The sequence below is a fragment of the Periophthalmus magnuspinnatus genome, chromosome 24, assembly GCF_009829125.3.
Source record: "Periophthalmus magnuspinnatus isolate fPerMag1 chromosome 24, fPerMag1.2.pri, whole genome shotgun sequence".
Classification (NCBI taxonomy): Eukaryota; Metazoa; Chordata; class Actinopteri; order Gobiiformes; family Gobiidae; genus Periophthalmus; species Periophthalmus magnuspinnatus.
Window position 1 is genome coordinate 12,046,363 of NC_047149.1, and position 21,468 is coordinate 12,067,830.

General features: G+C 37.6%; 3 protein-coding genes across 11 annotated transcripts in view; 1 reads left to right on the top strand and 2 right to left on the bottom strand.

Annotated features, from left to right (window-relative positions):
- Window positions 1–789: 789 nt before the first annotated feature.
- Window positions 790–6,962, bottom strand: gnpat (glyceronephosphate O-acyltransferase). Its single transcript, XM_033990898.2, has 17 exons — window positions 6,779–6,962; window positions 5,957–6,148; window positions 5,699–5,875; window positions 5,486–5,615; window positions 5,247–5,374; window positions 5,095–5,170; window positions 4,875–5,026; window positions 4,674–4,804; window positions 4,316–4,548; window positions 4,146–4,244; window positions 3,838–3,993; window positions 3,679–3,758; window positions 3,463–3,603; window positions 3,040–3,139; window positions 2,863–2,956; window positions 2,089–2,150; window positions 790–2,019 (listed from the first exon to the last, which is right to left on the bottom strand). The coding sequence occupies exons 1-17, from the start codon at window positions 6,800–6,802 to the stop codon at window positions 1,976–1,978; spliced, it is 2,019 nt and encodes a 672-aa protein (XP_033846789.1). The 5' UTR covers window positions 6,803–6,962; the 3' UTR covers window positions 790–1,975.
- A 79-nt stretch (window positions 6,963–7,041) lies between these two features.
- On the top strand, window positions 7,042–9,272 carry c24h1orf131 (chromosome 24 C1orf131 homolog). Its single transcript, XM_033990899.2, has 9 exons — window positions 7,042–7,142; window positions 7,282–7,392; window positions 7,498–7,595; window positions 7,690–7,746; window positions 7,823–7,918; window positions 8,026–8,112; window positions 8,193–8,230; window positions 8,334–8,466; window positions 8,813–9,272. The coding sequence occupies exons 1-8, from the start codon at window positions 7,064–7,066 to the stop codon at window positions 8,464–8,466; spliced, it is 699 nt and encodes a 232-aa protein (XP_033846790.1). The 5' UTR covers window positions 7,042–7,063; the 3' UTR covers window positions 8,813–9,272.
- Window positions 9,273–13,246: 3,974 nt separating this feature from the next.
- The window catches only part of LOC117392810 (E3 ubiquitin-protein ligase TRIM9), a 32,608-nt gene continuing 24,386 nt past the window's right edge, over window positions 13,247–21,468 (bottom strand). For 2 of the 9 annotated variants that reach the window (XM_055232309.1, XM_055232308.1), the window contains 7 exons: window positions 20,780–20,927; window positions 17,645–17,808; window positions 17,144–17,282; window positions 15,754–15,878; window positions 15,495–15,619; window positions 14,133–14,295; window positions 13,247–13,345 (listed from right to left, as the gene is read on the bottom strand). In XM_055232309.1, the coding sequence (XP_055088284.1) occupies window positions 13,298–13,345; window positions 14,133–14,295; window positions 15,495–15,619; window positions 15,754–15,878; window positions 17,144–17,282; window positions 17,645–17,808; window positions 20,780–20,927 (912 nt within the window). In that variant the 3' untranslated portion in view covers window positions 13,247–13,297. Of the gene's footprint in view, window positions 13,346–14,132; window positions 14,296–15,440; window positions 15,620–15,753; window positions 15,908–17,139; window positions 17,283–17,644; window positions 17,809–19,025; window positions 19,116–20,773; window positions 20,928–21,468 lie in introns of all 9 variants that reach the window. The other 7 variants (XM_055232306.1, XM_055232305.1, XM_055232302.1 and 4 more) reach the window with 6 other exon arrangements.

Sequence of the window (21,468 nt, forward strand, 5' to 3'; positions counted from 1 at the left end):
CAACCTCGCACAAACTGTTGGGATACACGATCAATTTCTCCAGTCTCTGCTTACTCATACGTGTCACAGATCAGGTGACTGAGGTTCCCCTTCCCCTGTGCCCACGAGCAACTGTCATAATGTATGGGCTAAAGTGCTGATCTGGCAGTGGCCCTGTTATGGCGCCCCTCCAGGGAGCGAGAGGGGGTGAGGCGGGGGTGAGGCAGGGGTGAGGTGGGGGCTTACAGATGGATGGATAGATGGAGTGTGTATATAAGCAATTTGGTATGGCAACTTTAGATGAAGCCATAATTTGTCAGAGACTGAGTGAGTGTGAGAGAAAGGCCAGTGTGGATGGGCTGGCAGCAGTCTCTTACTCAGCACAGCCACAAAACATGATGAAAAATGTTACCGTGGCGACTCTGTGTGCGGGCCAGTATTTATTACATTTTGGGGACTGAAATCTGTATACACTTTCCATCTTGGGGGCCTGTTTTTCTTATGGGGACAAAATAAAAGATTATGGGGATCTGATTTATTAGATCAACAGCATGGTTTAAAGTTCAGACATAGGTTAAAACAGATTAAGATTAGGCAAGCAGTGACTATGGTTAAGATTAGGATCAGTCAATAGGAAATTAATGGGTCAATGTAATGTCCCCAAAAAGCATGGAAACATAGGTGTGTCCAGAGTCAGTGTGTGACAGAAGCGTCACAAACAGTAGCCACAGGGCGAGGGTGACACCTTCAGGGCAGACATGGTACTGGGGCAGTGTTTGTAAAAATAATAATTAAAAAAAACAACTTTTTGAAACATCGGCTTTATTTGGTTGATTCCATGGCAGTATTACTCAAAGATTAGGTTGAGTCACAGAAGACAAAGTGCTTCAAAGTAACTTGGTGAATTTTAATATAATTATCAGTACAAAAAGTTGCCACAAGTTACATTCATTAAACACACAATCCAATTCATTAACACACACCAATACAATTATATAAATGTATAAAAACCACATAGATGCTCTCTAGACCAATACAGAGGTTTGCCACATATTCAGGACTTAATAAATGACAGTACACATAGGAAGAGAACAATAATAAAATACACTGAGTTTTATGGTAACAGATATGGCTCCATATGCTAAATTTGCTCTGAACTAATGCACGAAATTGCATTTTTAAGAATTTGCTTAACCTGAAGTTTTAAACCAAATGATTTGCTAACAAAAGATGCTTTAGTTGAGCATCTTTTCCCTTACAAGGTCCAATTTGTAATAAATGCTGTATCATACGTAGGATCAGTTTAGAATACCGATCCACAGTATTCCTTTGGTAGTGCTTCATTTATGGCATTTATTTAGAGTTTAGCAACTTTGACACAAGATTTGGGCAGACATAAATCTTATTTCTTGTTCATTAGAGTATTGGCAACTCAACACATCCTCCACAAGTAACAAAATAAACTTTAAAACTGAATTTTCTTTCTTCTGCTGGGCAAAATCAGAATATGTTGGCTCAAATTGGCATACCCCACAGTTGGTTCCCTCTTTTCTTTTGGAGAAATATAAGAAATAATAGGAGAGTTGAAATTATGAGTTATACCACACTACATTGAAAAGTAATTGTTTAAGTGTCCCAAAAGGATACCGGCCACACAAAAGAAGGGGATCATTAGAGGACAGTGCACACTGCTATTAGACAAATATCATACGTGTTAAAGCAAAATGGAGGCGAGGATTCGGCTGCCACTCATAGCAAAGGTCAGTTACTTTGAATGAGTCGTGAATTACGTAAAAAGGCTCCAACTCGTTAGGCTTTATACCCACACAGAAAGGGTTTAATAGAGCAGTCTTTGAAAGCTTTTTTAGAAATGCGTGGATAGAGAAATTACAGAAGAAAAGGCCAGCTTTGTGTTCACTCAGGTTGTTCAGGTTTGACGTAGGCCTGTCCCACATCAGCTTTACCCTCTGATCTGACAGAATAATGAGATGTGGCATCAGAGGCGGGCAACCGACGCCTTTGGAGTGGGCAGTTTTCCTCCTAAAAAAACATTTGAGATTATTTTTTGAAATAAAGAGTTGCTGTCAGACATTAATGATGGATTCTTACCGAGAGTGTCCTCTAAAGAGTTGACCGTCACCTTGTTGATCTTTAGACCTGTTTGGTCCACACTGAAATAAAAAAACTTAATTCATCCAATCCAATCCACTTTATATATCACATTTCACAAACAAATGCAGTTTCCAAAGTGCTGCACAAATTAAATAAAAACAACTGGTCAAGTAAGCAAAATTAAAATAAATATGTATATAAAAGCAATAAAACAATTACCAATAAAACAATAAAATCAAATAAAACAAGCAAAAAAATCAATAGGAACAAATCAATAAAAGACAACAGAGGACCATACAACTCATGCAGAGTTAAAAGCCAGAGAGTAAAAGTGGGTCTTAAGACGAGATTTAAAACACTCCACAGTGGGAGCTGTTTTGACGTGAGGAGGCAGAGCATTCCAGAGCTTTGGACCAGCCACAGAAAAGGCTGTCTCCTCGGGTTTTAAGTCTTGTCTTAGGCACCACGAGCTGGAGCTGGCCCTCGGACCTCAGTGCGCGTGCCGGAGTATAAATCTGAATTCATCTCCTTGACTAGTATGACAAGACTGGCTTTATAAAGCAAAGTCAGGTATTTTTATAAGATAAAGTGCATCTACTTTTTGATATACTGATACTGAAGTCTTGGATGCCAACAATGTTAAAATTGATAATAAGTGAAGAGTTTTGTATAATATTAAGATTGGAAATCATGTACTCAAGAAAGGGTACAATAGTATATTTGTATGTTCTGAAATAATTAAATATTTGAAACATGTAGTAAATAGTATACCTTTTTACTTTGTGTACAGCTCCAAGTCTGAGTAAGGCAGCAAAAGCATTCTTCTGAAGGTCAGAAGACAGTACTTCAGGATATCTCAGTGTGCCTAAAACACATATATTGCAATCAGTTACAATATTTTATTAGGCTAGGAAAAAAAACCACACCAAACCATCTTACTGTAGTTACCTGATAATAGCTGTTTGATCACGAACTTTCGAATGGCTTGAACAAACTCCTTCTCTGTAAGTGTATCAGAGGCCTTTTCACACAAAAACGCACACACCACCTGAAGAAATAGTAAAGATTGTCATGCGATGGTAGCGCCATCTGGTGAACAACTTCAAACATCACATTAAAACATAAAAAAAGGAAACCAAAGATAAGGATTTTAAAAAAGAATTTTGATTATTAAATCAAATAAAAATAAAAAAAGGAAAAACTGAAAAAAAAACTGAAAAAGGCTTAATGTTGTCAATTGAACAGATGTACCGTGTCACTTAGAGTCACTGTTTAACATAAGATGTACTGGAGAGAATTCACAGTGTTACATCAAGTAAATTCTTTATATGATGAAAAAATGAAAGCCAGATTCACTGGAGGGACACCTACCTGATATCCCTGTACAAAGGGGAGCAGCAGGCGGCTGAGAAAACTCATTGTTCTGTGACCTCTAGGTGTCACCACCATCTCCTGTTGGCTCACTTGGAGCACCCCAGTTTTCACCAGCAAGAAACAGGCCTCTTCAAAGTCCTAGACAACAGCTTTATATTAGAACACTGTAAAATGACTCACATGTAACATGTTTAGAATTTAGAATGGACCGACCTGCACAGTGGCATTTGGACACAGGATGAACTCATTACAAAACATATTTCTCAAGAAGCTGAAAGTGTTGAATATATCCTCTGCAAAAACAGAGCAAAACTACACTTAAAATGAAATTTTCTTAAAACAAAGTAGGGAGGCAGTGATGTTAAACTTTACGTTTGTTGTTGGAGGCAGATGTGTGAACAGCAGTGGCCAGCAGAGCAGGCCGGACAAACACATGAAGGGCCTGGTTCCTGTAGGACACACAAGAGAGCACTGGCACCGCCCTACTCAACACTTGCTCCTCAGGGGAGACAGGACCTGACTGGGCTTCTGTACACAATAGCAAGAGAAAGTCTATATTAGTACATGGATTACTGCAAAACTTATTATAATCTGCTCTTTTTCATCACATATGATTTTAATATTGCATTTGCCTTAAGTATGCAATTCCGAGGCAAATATGGAAACATAAATGACCATACCTCCACTGAGTGCCAGATAAACATTTCCTTCTGAGAGCCTCACCAAACCGTGATGCAAAGACAGACTGGAGGAAATCACCTCTGATGGGGTCATGTGATCTGAAGAAAAATACTTTTAACAGGGGAAAACAACACCTTCAAAGAGTGGGTCAAACAGCTACTACACATACCAGGCCAGTGCAGGAAGCCCCCATACTGTCGACACAGATCTCTGAGCCACAGGGCCTGTTCAGTGAGCTCCTCCAGAGGGATGCCCCTCTCCAAGTCCTCAGCCTGAAGCAGAATGGTGGCTAGCAGCACCCAGGGCTTTAGGACCATGTTCTCCTCCTGAGCCCGCACCAGTCTGTACGCTGTGTCATTCACAAAAGTCTGCACATCCTCATTGGGGCGCATTGGAATGTACCTGTATTTAAAATAGAGTAAGAACTATCCAAGTATTTAACAACTTTAATTTCTAATACTTTTTGAGCTTCTTAGTTATAACTTAATATGTTAGGAGAAATCATTTCCCTGATTACAATACTATACCTTGGTGTGAGGCTGAATTGGCAGCGGTTCACTCGGCCCTCTGCTAATTGTCTGACTGACACAGGCTGGCCAAAGTAAACATGGATGCTGCCATAGTCTTCACTGAGAACTTTTCTAGCTTTAAACAAACCCTGAAACAAGTACAGCACCATTTAATTCATCAATGTGGCAAACATGATAAAAGGATATTGTTGGACTTACTGAGGTAGACTCTTTGGGTTTGGGGACACCCAGCATTTCTCTTGCATAAAGTGATTCCTCAAGTATTCGCTCATAACTGATGCTAACAGGAACCAAACTAATATCAAAAACTTCACCTTTTAGGAAAGGGTCAATTGCAATATTTAATAAACCTGCATGGCAGAAAAAACATAAGGTTAAATAGATAATGACAAAACTGTGGCAGGGATTTGAGCCATACCTAATTTAGGAGTCAAGGATTTACTTGTTCGACTTCTGGTCCCTTCCAAGAAAAATTCTACAGGTGCAAGACCATTCTAGAACATATTAAATGTAAAATAATAAATATAAAACACACAACTTAAAGTTAATGTTTTGAGGCTCACTTCCCACCTTGAGTATGGTCTTGACATACTCTGAGAACACAGCCCAGTAAAGTTTATCACCACCGAACGACCTTCTGATGAAGAAAGCTCCAGACATTCGCAACATCTCCCCAACCACCTTCATCCCCATGAAATCTGAAAAAAAAAACATAAAAATTGGTCAACATTGACAGGCTTGGATGAATTACCCGTCAATCTGTTTTAATTGCAACATCATTGTAATTAACACAGTACCTCTCTACTTACCCATGCCTGCAGCAATAACCGGTAGAGCAATGTCATAGGTGTAGAGGATGTAGGACATGAGCAGAAAGTCCATGTAACTTCTGTGACTGGGCAGGAGAACAACAGGATGCTCATGAATGGCCTGCTGCAACTGAAACGCAAATAAAAAAGGCAAGAATGTGACTTAAATGTTCAGGACAAGAAAGTATTTTGTTTTTAGTGATATCTGCTCACTCTCTGGATGCCGTCCTCATTCACACAGATGCTCTTGAACAGGGTTTTGAAGACTTTACACAGGGCAAAAGCAAAGAAGCGGACAGTACTGAGCTGCAAACGATGGGCCATCTCCTCTATGATTCCTGATGCTTCCTCTTGAAGATCCTCTCTAGTTCTTCCAGTCTCTTTAGAAACCTTCAATTACAAAATTGAAGAGACCATGCAATAGACAATAATCAGAGAAGGAGGCTTTATAATATATAAAATTAAATGCACCTGGCTGATGACATAATGCAGTTGATCTGACTGAAGGACCATAGATTTCAGTGAGTTTGCATCACATGGTGTAAGGTTTTTATAAACAACAGGAGTGTAACATTTGAGTGCATATCGAAAGTCACTGGAGTTCCTCCTCTCCTCCAGCATGTCTTCAAACTCATCTCTTTTCTTCAGCATTGGGTCTGTGTGCTGCAAAAAAGAAGACACTGCACTAATATGGTTTTCAACAAATACCAGATTAGATGTGTACTTAGATGTACACATTTGTTTCAATCATTCATGTGGAATATGTCTGTGTAATCGCTCAGACTGAAGACGGTTTTCCTGCTCATCCAACCGGCTTCTTTAGTCTTTTGGGTTTACCACACCTTTCAGAGCATTACTCGTGAAGTGAAGTGTCTCTCCCAAGAGCACAACGACAATGGTATGCCAGCATTTTGAATTTGGATTGGATTTTATACATAACATATAATCAATTATACAAGTACTGAGTTTAAAAATCTCTTTCATAATGGTCTTGAGTGTGTCAAATATAGACCTGACAATACCTTATTCAAGCCAGCCTCAAAGAATGCAAGCCACTGCCAGTGATATCTTATCAAAAGCATGAATAAGGAGGAGGGGGTTGATCCAGGATAAGCATTTGGCGAAAAATTGCATGACAAATCTATATACAAAGGAATACTAAAATAAACTACAGTAGCCTATTGTAATGTTGCAATATTCAATGGCGTAATTTGTCTATATGGGTTCCCTGTTGAATGAAATGTCAAAAGTCACAGCTATGATACGTTAGCCCCAGATAGACAGCATACATACCGAATAAGTCGCTTTGTTTTCCATGGTTCACCTCAAGCTTTAAAAAGACACACAAAGGTTTGTTGAAATGTTATATGCACATATCATTATTTTCCTCAGTGACAGCTGCACTTGCAAAATAAAAAGTTCACATGGGCGTGTTAAGAAAAGCTACTTCCGTGTTTTTTATAGAATCTACGGTGGCTCGGAAGGATAGAACTTCAACGCCTTTAAGCGCCACACGTGTATGTTGTCATTCATTGCTGCTCTATTTTGGTTCATCTAAATACAAGGCATCACGGAGTTATGAATACAAAGGCGAACGGAAAATCGGACGATGATTGTCTGTTTCTTGAACAAGTGTTGGACAAACTGTACGATTTTGGTGAGTAACTTTAGCTACCCTCACTGCTGCTAACAAGTTCAGCTAACAGTAGTATCAACCATTAACTGTATGGCAAAGATAAATGTGTGCCGATAGTGGCAAATTAAATGGACTTTCCTGGTATCTTGCGTTTTCCCAGGCACAAAAAAGAAGAAAAAGCGTAAGAGACGTGTAGATGATGAGGAGATTGCAGAGTCTAAAGATGATGATTCTGCCTCAACCATAACACTACATCAGTCAGAACAAACGGGTTGGGATTACAGCTATTACCAAAATCATAATGCAGCTTAATGCGAATCTCGTACAAGTCATGAAGGGGAAAAAAAAAAAAAATCTAAATAATCTTTATCTTTAGATGTGGCACAGAAAGACCACCAGGTGGAGGTAGTGACGTTCCAGGATCCTAGAAAGAAAATGAAGACCAAACACACCCCAACTCCTGACAAAATAAAAGCAAGTATAAATAATATTTATAACTCGAAAACTATTATTATTATTTTTCTAATTTCCTTGTTCTGTTTTGATGTTTATAAATTTTCATTACCAGCTTCCTCAAACAAAAGACAAAAACAGTGAACAGACAGAGGAACTCAGTTTGGAAAAGGTGAGGGAAAAAATATATTATTTCTACTCTGCAAGATTTAACTTTTTAAAATAGTTGTTAATAAAAATTATGTTAGGCCCGATTAGAAGTTCATCGATTTGGCATCACAGGCTACCATAAAGAGCAGCAGCGAGTGTTTGAGCAGGACAGAGCCATTATGCTGGGGGCACGTGTAAGTTTATCAGATACTTTGTGTAGTCAACATTTTTTGCATTGTTTTTAAAAAAATAATGGTTTCTGTTACATCAAATCTGTATTTCCTATATTTCTGTTGTATAGCCACCAAAAAAGCAATATGTCAACTACAAAATCCTGCAGCAGCAAATCAAAGAGAAGAGGCTCAAAGACAAGGAGGAGGTTGACCCGGTAAGACCTATGGAACTGACACTGCATTTCTTCTTAATACACTTTAATATATTCTGTCTGTCTGCTCTGCTGCTTTTAAGGACTTAAAGACAAAGAAGAAAAAGAAGAATAATCCCAAGTGAGTAACCTTAACTATGTCATACTCTATTTACTCCATAATAAATACTTTCCTTAAATTTAAAAAGCACTTTCTCACCTGAACTGTGTGTGTTTTTCATCAGGGATAAAAAGAAGCCGTCCACATCTGGGTCAGGTTCAGGGCCCTCAGGACAAGTGGGGCGTTTTAAAAATGGCATGTTGATCCTCAGCTCCAAAGAAATCCAGAAAATTAAAGGCACAAAAGGAAGAAGATAGGTCTGTATTTTTATATACTTTTACTGCTTTAGAGACTATGGATTTGTTGATAAATGTTTTATTTTTTATTATTTTTTTGGTTAGACCAGCTGTGTTTTATCACTTACTTAAACTGTACTTAGTATATCGTGAGGACGGCCTAGTTCAGATTTTCTTGGATACAAAGTTGGAGACATTTTGTATAGAGGTCGCTGTGCTTAGAGTTGGCGCAAGTCCCAGAGGAGAATTATTTATATAGACGGTGCGTATTATGATAGTGTGACCTCTCAAAGGCAGCGGCGTTATACATGCCATATAACTCATTTTGATAGTGTAATAATTCAGTTTTTTTTCTTCTTCTTTACAGTCACAGTTGGAAAGTTTCCAGTATGATCATTCACAAAAAGGCAACCAAGTGGCATGAACTTCTTATCTGGATCCTAATGTCTGAACTGAGCAAGTTTGCATTTGGAAATATCAGTGCTGTATCCAGACATAATTCCACACATGTGCCTGTTCAAGCAACCTTCCACCCTGAGAAACCGCTGATTCAGGATCCAGCCTGCTGCTCCCAGATGGATTACTGAGTAAAAATATAAAGACTTCTTCAGGTTTTTATTCATCACAGTTTATTTATTTTCTTTTATAAATTAACAAAAAAGACAATTGCATTTTCTTGTGGAAAGGTTCTTCTAAATGATGCGATTACAATGCATTTCTTGTACAAAACATGTCATACAAAACTTTTACATTTAGAAGGAAGGAGAAATATCACACACAATGAGGAAACAGTATTTACAGCACCAAGAAGCCCCAGTTATTTTTTTTAACAAAACAAAGAATTGACAGCTTACTTGCAAAGGAATACATAAAAATAAGTTATGGCAGTGTGAAGCAGAGAATCTCAAAATCTCACACCACATAAATAAAGCAGCTTTAAACAGAGATATGCCAGCTGTAATCTAATCTGATGACAAATATATTAAACGGTCAAAGTTATATACACAACAGATCAAAGGTAAATATAAAACAAAATAAACATGAATTTGTTCTTAAATATATTTACAATCTCTAAACATAAATAAGTCATACAGTATTTTGCTATGCTATTTTCCCAGCATTGTATTTTTTGTTGTATTTCACATTCATGGATGAGCAGGTGTACAGATGGTATCCCCCATGTTACTCCTGCAATGAATCAGTTGCGTTACTATGATGTCATAAGTATGCACCTTCAGGGTTTCGTTTGGTTTATAGGATTTTGATTTGAAAAAAAAAACGTGTAAAATCAAATGTCCAAACTACCGCGCAATCAGAGGTAGATGGCCAAAGAAGCTAACGAGTATTGACCTAAAAACAACACTACAGGTGAATTTAAAAGGTGCCATATTATGTCTTAACATTAGAACTACTGATTCTGTTTTTAGCAGGAAACTTGAAAGATAACATGGAGAAATTGGTACATTTTGTTCAGGGACATGTCATAAGATTACCCATACAAGACCACTTGAAAATGGGAGAGATTTGTCACCTTAAGGATATGATGGTCTAGTTATTTGATTGTTTGGATACTAATGTATTATATATTGAAGATAAAATTTCCCAGATAAACCCTCAACTTCTTGAATTTCTCCAACACCAAATCAAAACTGACCCATATAGGCAAGAGATTCTTATGTGACAACATCAAAGCAAGACAGATGTCACACTGTCCCTATGGCCTATAATCTAATATCCCTGCTTGACCCTATGGCTGTATTGTGCACTGATGTGGGGAGGGTCTGAGACGTACAACGTGGAGAGAATTAGCCCTTTGGTGGTATCTATCGACCCAGGGAGTGGCAAAAGTCTCCTTGGTCAGATAGGGAGAGGTCAAGGGAGGTCTGGTTTTATATTTCACTGTAAGGCTGCATACAGGGATAAGGAAAAACACCTTAATGCTCCTACTTTAGTCTTTAAGCATGCAGCTTCAGTACAAATTTTACAATTATCACAAATACGTGATAACCATCTGCCTGTAGTGGTCATAATGTACCTGATCTGTATGGTTTTAGAAATCATCTTGTCTCTTGACCAACAACGTATTTTACATTTACTTAATTTTGTTCATTTCTGCCAGGTCCCTGTTTTACAGTTACTATGTCAGCATAGATTGATACAACATTCTTGGTAATGGCTTTGGACAAATAAAAATAAATCCCATTTTATCTGAAATGCCAGGATCTATTTAAAATTTTTGATAAAACCTTTGCTAAAAATGAATCTGAATTATAATACAAAAATGAACACATACTGTATGTAATGCTATCTAGTGCTACATTAATATTAATAATATAATAATATGATAAATAACATATTTAACTAAATCATTATGAAGTAGCTCACAATAACCTCAAGAAAAGATCTTTGATATTGATATATTTAAAATGTGAAAATTATTATGAATAGCTTTTACTCTGTAAACTATATATTCTTTCCCTGATTAAATGTTCTCATGAGAGATTTCTTACCAGATATTGAGGAATGAATTTGTTGATTTTGTTGTTTCATCTTCAAACCATAGGGGGCGTGTTGCCATAACTAAATTCCAGTACATTATTTACAGTTCAGTTTCTGATCTTTTGTAAACATGTTTGATGCTCAACCCATGCTCCAGACCACACATAATCAACTCAGCGGTTAGTATTTACAATAGTAGATCTCACATGTGGTGCCGTTGTAGTTTTAGACACATTTTGATCATTATGTACATAATAAATATTGTCTTGGTCACAGTGTTTTGGTAGGTGTTGCAGCTTAGGTCCTTTCTAGGCCACCGTAGCTTTACCTGAAGTGATCTTGTTCTGTACAGAAGATGCCAGGCGTCTTCATAGAGACTGACAAATAAGGACATTAAATAGTCACTGTGAGGCAGACAACTGGCTCCTCTACATTAAACATAACAGCAAGTCTGGCTCCCCATTATCACTTTTTTATTTTTTTCTATAAACAAACTGTTTTGAAAAATGGCCGGAACAAGTCATCAAACTTATTTTTGGATTGTAAAATGGCTTAGGCAATTTTGAACTAAGACATTTGCAATACATTGTTTAAAGTTTTATTATGTAATTTTTCTTGTGCGGGCTGCACCACTAGAAAAGTTACATAGTGCACCTTTAATTTAGCTATTCACTGTCTAATAATAATTTAAAGACATAACTGTGAGACCATAAATGTCACACAATAGTAGCCTCGAGACCTTTGTGTCCTGGTTTAAGAGCATCAGTTTTGTGTGACCAAAATAGTGCCTGCCCCCACAGTTTAACACACAAGCATAATTAACATCTTAATGTTGTATGCATTTTACACAACACAGCCTTACACTTGCATGCTGTGTGCAATATTTATGTAAACATTTTAGGTCTTAAAGATTGGCTGCCTTTCCCTCACTTAGGATCAAACACACGCAAAAAGGGCGAACAAACACACACGAAAAGGGGGAACAAACAAAGTAGTGGTGCTGAAGTTGGCTCTTAAATATTTGATGAGTGAATTGACTTGAGTGCTGCTACAGATTCTACAAGGATGTCTATTGGTTTTTGCCTTCTTGGTTGTAAACGAGAGGAACAAAGGAAACAATGTTAGATTTGTATTCTCTCCAAGCACCTTCAAGATGATACATTTAAAAGGCTGTAGGCATTCCTCATAGGAGACTGGACATGGTATCTTTGCAGTCATGATTTTTAGTAATGCTGTGCAAAGATTAGCCAAACTAAGGGGTAAAAATGCTTTAAAGGTCCTATATGACACAAAATTAACTCTTGTGATGTTTAAACCATATTAGAATGTAACCTCATCAAAAACATACCTGAAGTTGTGTTTTGTTTCATTCACACAGGTTTAAGTAAGCCTGCATGATTAGTCTGTCTGGATCTCCAAAGCTCAAAATACTTCATTCCACCTTGTGATGTCATGAAGTGGTAGTTTTCATGCTAACAGCGCCTTTTACCTTTTGTTCAGTAGAGATTGTAAATTCCAGGGCAGAAATTATCCAATTGATTCTAGTGAAGGTGTATAGTTTAAAAACACAGTGGCGCACTTCCTGTATTACCACATGATGACATCACAAGGTGGAACAGAGTGTTTTCAGTTTGAGAGAAGATTTGTGTGAATGAAACAAAACACAACTCCAGGTATGTTTTTGATGAGGAAACAACATTATAACATAGATCAGAAAATAGTGTAATATAGACCCTTTAAATTGTAGTTGTCAGTTTTTATGAGTTTGTTGTTTAAATCATTTTGTGAGGAAAATTTCCCTCAATAATACAAATTAATTACTAAAATAAGTATGTGTTTTGATTCAGTACTGTGAGATATTTTGTAAACATTTAACAGATTAGCATTTATCCCTTAACTAGGGTTAGGCTTAAAATCAACATTTCAGAGCACTTAATCTGCATCATTGTGAGATTGAGCTAATGTCGCAGCTTTCACTCTTTGTAAACATGCACTTTGACTTGATTATACAAGGACTTTTTAGCTCTCCTCATTATAACACCTAGTAGTATTTAAACCCCAGTGATTATCTGAAAAGTTCAAATACAACCCAACAGCAAACATATTTTTGGCCAGTGGAGTTATCCTTTTTGAATCCTTTTTGGGCCGTACAATGGTAATGGTCCACGCACATGTAATTCAGCAGTTAGTCCGGTTGTCTCTGCAGAGGTGTTGAGTATGCACAGTAGTACCGGGCACCTTGAATAGTTTTGGAGGATATGGAACAAGGGTGAATCCCAAGACAGGACAGCTCCATGTAGCAGGGGACTGTGGCTATACGGGAGTCAGTGTAGTTTGTATTCCAAAGGACATTTTACTGTTTATAATTCTTTGGCAGCTCGAGCCCCGTCAGTAAGGTCACCTGAAGCAGACAAACACAGGGAATACTCAACGAGATCGTCTCAGACAGACCGAGCAGAGGGCAGACTGAGAAGGCGTTGAGAATATAAGGAAGATATATGGAGAGCGGTGAGGGACAAACTTTGACTTTGAATTTAATGAGCACATGTGTAAATAATGTGTAAGACATTAGAATTCCAGGTAGTGTGTAATGGGTAAACAAAGCTGTATAAAAAAGAAATTCTCTGAGGTGTAAATATGGCTTATTTGCAGTGTAGTTCAAATAAAATTAGTATTAGTAGAGTAGAGTTAGAGTAGTATTTGTGGTTTAATAAATGTGTAATTAAAATTTAATTAAAGTATAATTATGGCGTAAATACTAATAAAGATAAGCACTGCCAGTATTTTTGGGCTGATGTGTACGGACGATTTGGATTATTTTCCCCAAATTATGTCAGAGCTGTGTAGTCATGCTTTGTGCAGTGTTCTCTTCATAGTTAAGTGTTCAAATAAAGCTTTATGCATATTGTAACGCACCTGGCTGGCTCAAAGAAAATATCAATTTGAAGTCAATAGTCCATAGACTAAGATTTGCAAATAACAGCCTGATATATCGGCCTTCTCTAGTACAAATGCTGACACTATTCTGACAGTGTACTCTTAGTGCAATTTTTACTCTACAATTTGGTTCTACGTTAAGGTGAAGAATAGTAGTAGTAAGTAAAAGTAAGTTTAAGTAACATTGTTGGTAAGTGGGCCCTGTCTTGAAATGCTAATTAGAAATGTGCGTGTTTTGACTTGTGACTGACCTGTACATTTCTGTTGAGGCTGACAGCAGGCACAAATACTCCGTCAAGGTTTTCGAAGGCGATTGGTCCATGCTGTTCTTTGTTGATATAGAAGGTCAGTGTGCGTTTGATCAGATCCAAGAGCACCCCGACCGTAGCACCCTTACTAATGCCCCCCTCTGCCCTGAAAATGCACATAAACACATTACAATGGTTGGTCAACTACAGAGAAGAGATAGTGAAGACATTGAAGGCAGGAAATGCTCACAGTTTCCAAGAGATGCACCAAAAATACCACTAGTTAAGAGCTAAAGTAAGGGCGGCGTTTCTGTCCAAACACTCAGTGATTTCTGTATCTACTTGTAACTGTATTTTCTCTCTCCCATTTTTCTCCAGGGATGCATTAAAAATAAATCTACCTAATCTAAGATTTATGCCTCAGAAATATTTTTGTAAGATTTTTAAGCAGCTGTGAAACATCTAATCTCCAACTTTAAATGTCAAGTTGAAATGTGTTCATCTTGCACAGCTGTCATTCAGAAAATAGGATATTTTGGTTTTATACGATGATCTGATAGGTTCCCTGCGTGAGTCTGAAGTATTATGCAGCCTACAGTCAGTTCCCTGTTGACTTTGTTCTGGGTTTGTACAAACTCCAGGGGTCCGTTTGTCATCTTGTTTTGATCTTATATCATGGCACGTGTGAGTGGATCTTTTTTTATTCTGAGATCTAAGACTTTATTCACACAGGGATGAGGGTAAACAGATGCCTCACAAACTCTCCATCTCCCACTGTTCAGGATGTAACACTGTTGTTCTTTCTTAAGGATCAAAAAACATTACTATGAAGCACCCAGCAGTTTCCAAATGACCTATTTATGGTTATATTTATACAGAAATGTGTTTTATTTGTCACAACATTATTATTATTAAAACATTTCTTAGAGCAGGCTACGTGTTTAAAGATGAAGTTTAAACCTATCCATGGGCTTCAGAATGATACAAAATTGGGACCGTTGCCATAATTATTAACAATTTAAAACAAAATATTATATTTTTTGAATGGGAAAAAAGTCTTTACATGTTGCATATGACAGAAAACTAAACCCCAAGAATACAAGGTCCAATTATTTAAAAAAAAATATGACACATTGATTTTGGAAAGTGGGAAAGTATAGGCCAATGTACATGATGTTTTATTTGTGTCTTTACATTGTTACCCTGACAAAAATTGCTCAGTTCAGGGTGCGTTAACCTAAAATAAATCTTAGTTTTATAAGTTGAGATTCTCCTCTTTTATAAAAACATTAAAGACGCTTGAGTTCCTACCTGTTGGTGTGTGAGTTGTTGTGCATGAACCAGGAGCGGTTGTTGTCCACATACATGGCCCAAGCCTTGTCATCTTTCCCTAACATCATGTCTTTCATCGTGTTGATCCTGGCCACCCCAAACGCAGGATCGGGGTGGTTGTCATAGCGATCGATGGTCACCTCCCAGTAGTGTACGCCCTGAAGTTACAATACCACACATTTCATTCATGCAGTGAGAATAACACAGACAGGATAAATGTAGGAATACTGATAATCTTCCAAAAGGGCGACACCTTCATGTATAGCGTATGTGAAAATATTGGTTTCAGTACCTTGGAGAAAGCAGCAGTCCCCAGCACCACGCGGTCGTCGTAGCTGCTGCAGGTCACTGTTTGGTTTTCATTGGTCAGAACGATGTCGCGGTGAGCAGAGGTGGGGTCAAAGGTGAACCAGGCCACTGAAAAAGGAAGGAAAAGGAAAAAAACACTTCATATACACTTCAACATTCTTTATTTATAGGACATTTTATATACAGGAGTGAAATTCAATGTGTTTGAAAAATGTTATAAAAGAAAAATACATAAACAGTCAAATGCAGTTGCGGCAAGTTGCAGTATTGTTGCAGTTACATAAATGCTTGTATTAGTGCCGGTGTTTTATTGGCTGAGACGAGGACAGACCATTTCAAACTCATTAGATATAGGAATTTGTTCTTCCTCGATGCAAATTCAGGCCTGTCGCAATAACACATTTTGAAGCGCAGTATATTGATAAATAGAGATGTCATGATTAATGATAATATTGAAACTAATTTGGGCCATTGAATTTAAAGCACGATTATTCCAATAAAACATTTCTTAATAGACCAAAACATTAAAAGGTCTGAGCTACAACAAATACTTAGAAACTTTTTCACTTTCTAAGGCTCAAATCCTATCTTATGACAAAAATAACTAAAATCTCCCCACTATTATAAACAAAAACTACACACGATATATATTGACTCTTAAATATATTGTTGCATCTTTTATGTATTGAAGGTGATATAGTAATTATAGTGACACATCTGTTTAATTTAATCACACTTTTTTACATGTTTTTTAAAATACATTCTTTATAATATGACAATAAAATACATCATTACATATTTTGACGCGGTTGGATAATGACTACACGAATACAGATGCACAATTGTAGAAGTTTATCTTATAGCCTACACTATGTGCCTACACAATGTGCTCTTGTTTTTAACCATAGCTTTATATTACCTTCAAAGCTGCTGAGAGAGTGTCGCATTTGACTCTTCGATTCTCTGAGCACACATTACATGAGCAGTGACTGGAGAGTGGAGGGAGGAGAGTTATCAGCCGCACAACAGACTGTAATGCCCATTGTTCTGAAGGCTTGCACTGAGTAATTAACATGAACACTCCTCCTCTCCTTGTCCCAGTCTCAATACGGATCATTTTGTCACTGTCCCTTTTTATATTATTCCCACTGAAGTTCAAAAGCATTTTCTTATCCTGCTCACCCTTTATCTTGACATATTTCTTTCTGTATTCATCTTTTAAAACCAAACTTTAGGACTATGAGACTTTAATTGACAAGATATTTGTTCACATCTCCATCACAACTGACCACTGAAGATTTCTATTTGATCATTTTATAGATAATTTGAACTGTATAAGTGTGTTTATCTTCCCCGAGCATGGTTGCACATACCATCTGAAGTCTTGAGCACCACGGTCTTGCTGTAGGGCCCCACTCCGATGGCATTGTAGGCTTTTACTCTGGCATTGTACGAGCTGTTAAAGTGCAGTCCGTCTACTGTGCACACGGTCTCCTTCCCCACATACACCTCCTGAGGACACGGGATACACCATTACAGACAGAGACAAAAAACATAACATACTGGTATGAGTAAGATGTGTGTAACTGAACAGTATAGTGAACATGAAGTGAAAAGTACAGAAAGAGAAATAGCCTGGTCACTCATATGTAAAGACGTATGTAGCAAGAAACGCATAAATTATAAACACAGACTCAAAACTGAAACCTTATTTTCTTGAGCAATTTACTAGTATATTAAAAAATAGAGAGATAGTTTAATTCCATACATTCCAGGCCACGCAATAACCTTTACATGGACAAGCAGATTGAAAAGATCCATAGTGCACCTTTAAGTGAATGTTTAATATAAAAAAAAACATGATTTATACTCACCCTGTACTGTCCTCCACTTCCATCATCCAGCTCCAGGATGTAACCCTCGATAGGATTCCCAGTGGGCGCAGTGACTCTCCAGGCCAGGGTGGCGCTGTTGTTCCTGGTGCAACACTTCTCCAGCTGCAGCAGAGGGGCTGCTGGTACCGATGGCCCGGTCTCCACTGTGGACAAGGCAGAATCGATTCAACAGAGTGATCAAGGGCATAGGGGCTTGGGGAGGAAGGGTATACGGAAGGGGTGTATTAAGGAAGGATCTACAGAGGTCTCTTGACAACAAAGGGAGTCAAAAAAGTGCTTTAATGTAGGTCTGTGGAGAGATAAAAAAGCCCTAAAGGTGAATACGCTTTGGGTTCACTGGCAGGGCAACACAGGCTGTACATAATTCTAGTCAGCCAATTAAAATCACTAAAAAGAAGTCATTTCAGAATAGGCTCTAGTACTTATTTTCTGCTATAGTTTGTTAATCTTCCATAACCTCCCCCAAAACGTATTTAGTGTCTTTTAGGATTTGACATACAGGACAGTGGGATGGTGCTTACACCCATTTTAAGAGACCCAAGTAAGCTTAAAGTAGGGATTATAAAACCATATTTTAAGCTGATAAAGGTTACCATGGAGCTAGATGCACTGAAAAGCTGCATTTCTTAAAGGTTCATATTAGTGGCATTTTGGCAGCATCACAGCATAACATTTTCAAACTAATTTCAGCTAAATGTTTTTGGAATTGAACGATTTTGGAAACAACTGCATGTTTTTAACAAAGCTCAGAACTCGGATGATAACATACTGGACTGGACTTACATTAAAAAGCTGCCAAAGTGGGACAATAACCACCACACAGAATAAAAACAACAGGATAATACTGAGTGACAAAGTGAACACAGTGAGTATAGGCTGCAGTCACCACAAATACAAAAGGAGACATTGTGATACACTTACAGGTCCTGTATTTGTAGCCCAAAGTAATTCTCTGATAACTCATTTACGAGATCCTAAACTTGTTTTGTTTATTTTGATCTTGTAGATGTAGATAAATGCAATATACTGTAATTGGTTTTTATTCATGGAATTCAACTTCCTGTCCTAGTTATACCACTTCTTTCCATACTTGTATTGTATGTTACATAGATATTTACTGTACATAAGAAGTACTGAAGGCTACAAAATACAATACAATCATTATATAACGCATTTATCAGTGTTGACCTACAAGGACCTGGACACATTGACCATGCAAAGGAGATCGACTGAGAACTGGTGAGTTTTGGAGACTGAACCAGGACTGACGAAAGGGGCAGGAGTGAAAGGGTCGGCTGGAGGAGTGAATATACAGGGTTTTTTTTTTTCTTTTACTGTGAAATAAATGTTCTGGTAATACCTTCTGGACTCTCTGCCTCCTCCATCTCCTCTGCCTCACCACTGTCTGCTGCCTGCAACTGTTTCAATAATGGGCTCTCCTCCAACACATCTGCAAATTCCACGCGGGTTTGAGCATTTCAGTACAAGATTACACGGCCACAAGACAGGGCTAACAACGGCCGTGCCACTCAAGCGTAATGGGATTGGACTGGGAATATGGCGAGAAGTCATGATGGAGAGAAAAACCTAATCTGGAAAGGCACTAAGGGAGTATTTAAGCAGTTTTATTCTAGTTAAGCCTTGGGAATGATTGGCAGAATGGTACAGAAATGTAAAATGTTCAATTTTGTCATCGCAGACATGTTTTGTTATGGGTGTCATTCAAAAACGTTGATCAGATTAACCTGTCAGTGTCTTTTGTGTCAGACAAAGCTGGTATACAAACGTACAGTGGTCTTTGTGATGTTGTGCTGATTTTATTAAAGCCTTTCTCTGACATCTATAGAATTCAAAATGAAAGCTTTGGACTTAAGAGATTGTATCGTATACGTTTTATATTATATTCGTGAGGGGACTGTTGAGTGATGCATGGCTAGAGAACGTAATCCTTAATATCTCTTATTTGTATGTATGTAAAGTTCCTGTATCTGGCCCGCCAAAACCTCCCATGATCACAATAGACACTGCAACAATTTAAATGTTTTGTACTTTATTTTTAGTAGACACATTGTTCTAATTTCAAGATTCAAAGCTACATTGAAAATAACTGTATTTTATCAATTCTTGCAAATGTTTTTTTCTACCATTGCAGAGACTAGAGGTTAATCTAACTGTACTACTTAATAATGCACCAAAATAACACCATAAGTACTATAATGTAATAACTGTAACATTAAAGGCAGAAAAGTCAAGCTCCATTGTTCCGTAAGAGTCTGCAAAGACATAAAAAAGACCATCCCCTACAGAACAATGGATCAAAGCCACAGTACCTCTTATGGGAAATTACATAGAGACACGTCCACAGCTGAGCCACTCTTCATCATTATATGTATTATTAAAGCCATACACACAATATATACTCCTCTATATGATGGATTTCCTTCTTACAACATGGTGTAACTCTATAATCTGTCTTAATATATCACAAGCCGAAGAGCTGACCCTACTTTTATTATAAACTGCAGCAAATCCACATTATTATTGCAGTTTCACACTTCAGTGGAAATGGTATAGAAATATAAAATGCATCCAGTTGATTATATATTAAATGTGCATTATCACTTTATCTGGCCTTGTGCCCATAGGAGCAGAAAGCAGTAGAGTACACAAACCATTACTATAAAAACCACATTAGCTAGTGTAGTACTAGTGGTAGCAGTAGTAGATTTGTGATTATCTACATTAACATATAGTCTAATTGTGCTCTTAATCCAAATGTGGCCAGTATTTTTATGATATTTCCAAACACATGAGGCTGTCACTAGTTTAAATATGTACTTTTATGTAGCTACAATAATTATCAATTGCTCTGAACAGATTAAAATCTATTTCAAATGAGTATGTTTTGTTAATTTGTTTGTAGTATCAGGGAAATGAATAGCAATTTTTGTTAATTAAAATGTGTTGATATTAATGTTGGTATAAAATCAATATAAAGCTCATAATGCCTTCTCTTATCCATTTTCAGTCTGTATATGATTCTATTACTGTCATAGTAAGTACTGCATGCATAATGGTAATAAATATATCTCTGGGCTCTTGTGTTACCTTTGCCCTGGCAGAAGTCCAGCTGCAGGATGGTCTGGAGCAGGGCGTCCGTGTTGAGACTGAGGTCAAACTCAGGGGCCACTTTGGGCTCCAGGGCCCCTTTGACCCACTGGTCCTGGGATGAAGACACGCGCTTGATCAACGCATCGGAGATCTACAGACAACAAAACCAAAATCAATGCCTCAAGATCACCTTTAAAAGTCTGTGGATCAATGTGCGCTTGGATTTTTATGTGGTTTGTTTTATTCAGTCCGGACTGCACAACACTGTACATTATTTAAAATTATTGCAAGAAACTCTTACAACAATGTGTGTTCAGTTTAATGATTTTAAAAGAAAGCACTAGTTCAATTGTCCCAAATGTTAATTAGTCCCGGGGACCAGATTTCATTGTTTATGGGAGAGTAAGATTATACAGTCGTTCTGGGACGTAGTGTGCAGGGAGGTTGGCTCTGTAATGGGGCGGACCCTGTCTCCAGTCTGTTGCTTTGTCTTCTGGGGTTTATACCTGTAGATTTGAAAGCTCACAAAGATGTCATACAATTCCTCCTGATGCTGAGTAGAAAAGCTATGTAAAAATGGGTTGGTAATGATGCCCCCTCTGTCCAAATGTCGAAGAATTTAATATCTGAGATGGTGACTTCAGAACGGTTAAGATATTGCATGAGTGGTACATCCAATCTTTTTAAAAAAT

Excerpts from the sequence above, each read along its gene's own strand:
- c24h1orf131 (XM_033990899.2), top strand. The coding sequence starts at position 7,064 with ATGAATACAAAGGCGAACGGAAAATCGGACGATGATTGTCTGTTTCTT. Across the intron at positions 7,919-8,025 it reads CCATTATGCTGGGGGCACGT|CCACCAAAAAAGCAATATGT; the intron begins GTAAGTTTATCA and ends TCTGTTGTATAG. Across the intron at positions 8,113-8,192 it reads ACAAGGAGGAGGTTGACCCG|GACTTAAAGACAAAGAAGAA; the intron begins GTAAGACCTATG and ends GCTGCTTTTAAG.
- gnpat (XM_033990898.2), bottom strand. The coding sequence starts at position 6,802 with ATGGAAAACAAAGCGACTTATTCG. Across the intron at positions 4,549-4,673 it reads CAATTCAGCCTCACACCAAG|GTACATTCCAATGCGCCCCA; the intron begins GTATAGTATTGT and ends TTTTAAATACAG. Across the intron at positions 3,604-3,678 it reads GTCCAAATGCCACTGTGCAG|GACTTTGAAGAGGCCTGTTT; the intron begins GTCGGTCCATTC and ends GCTGTTGTCTAG.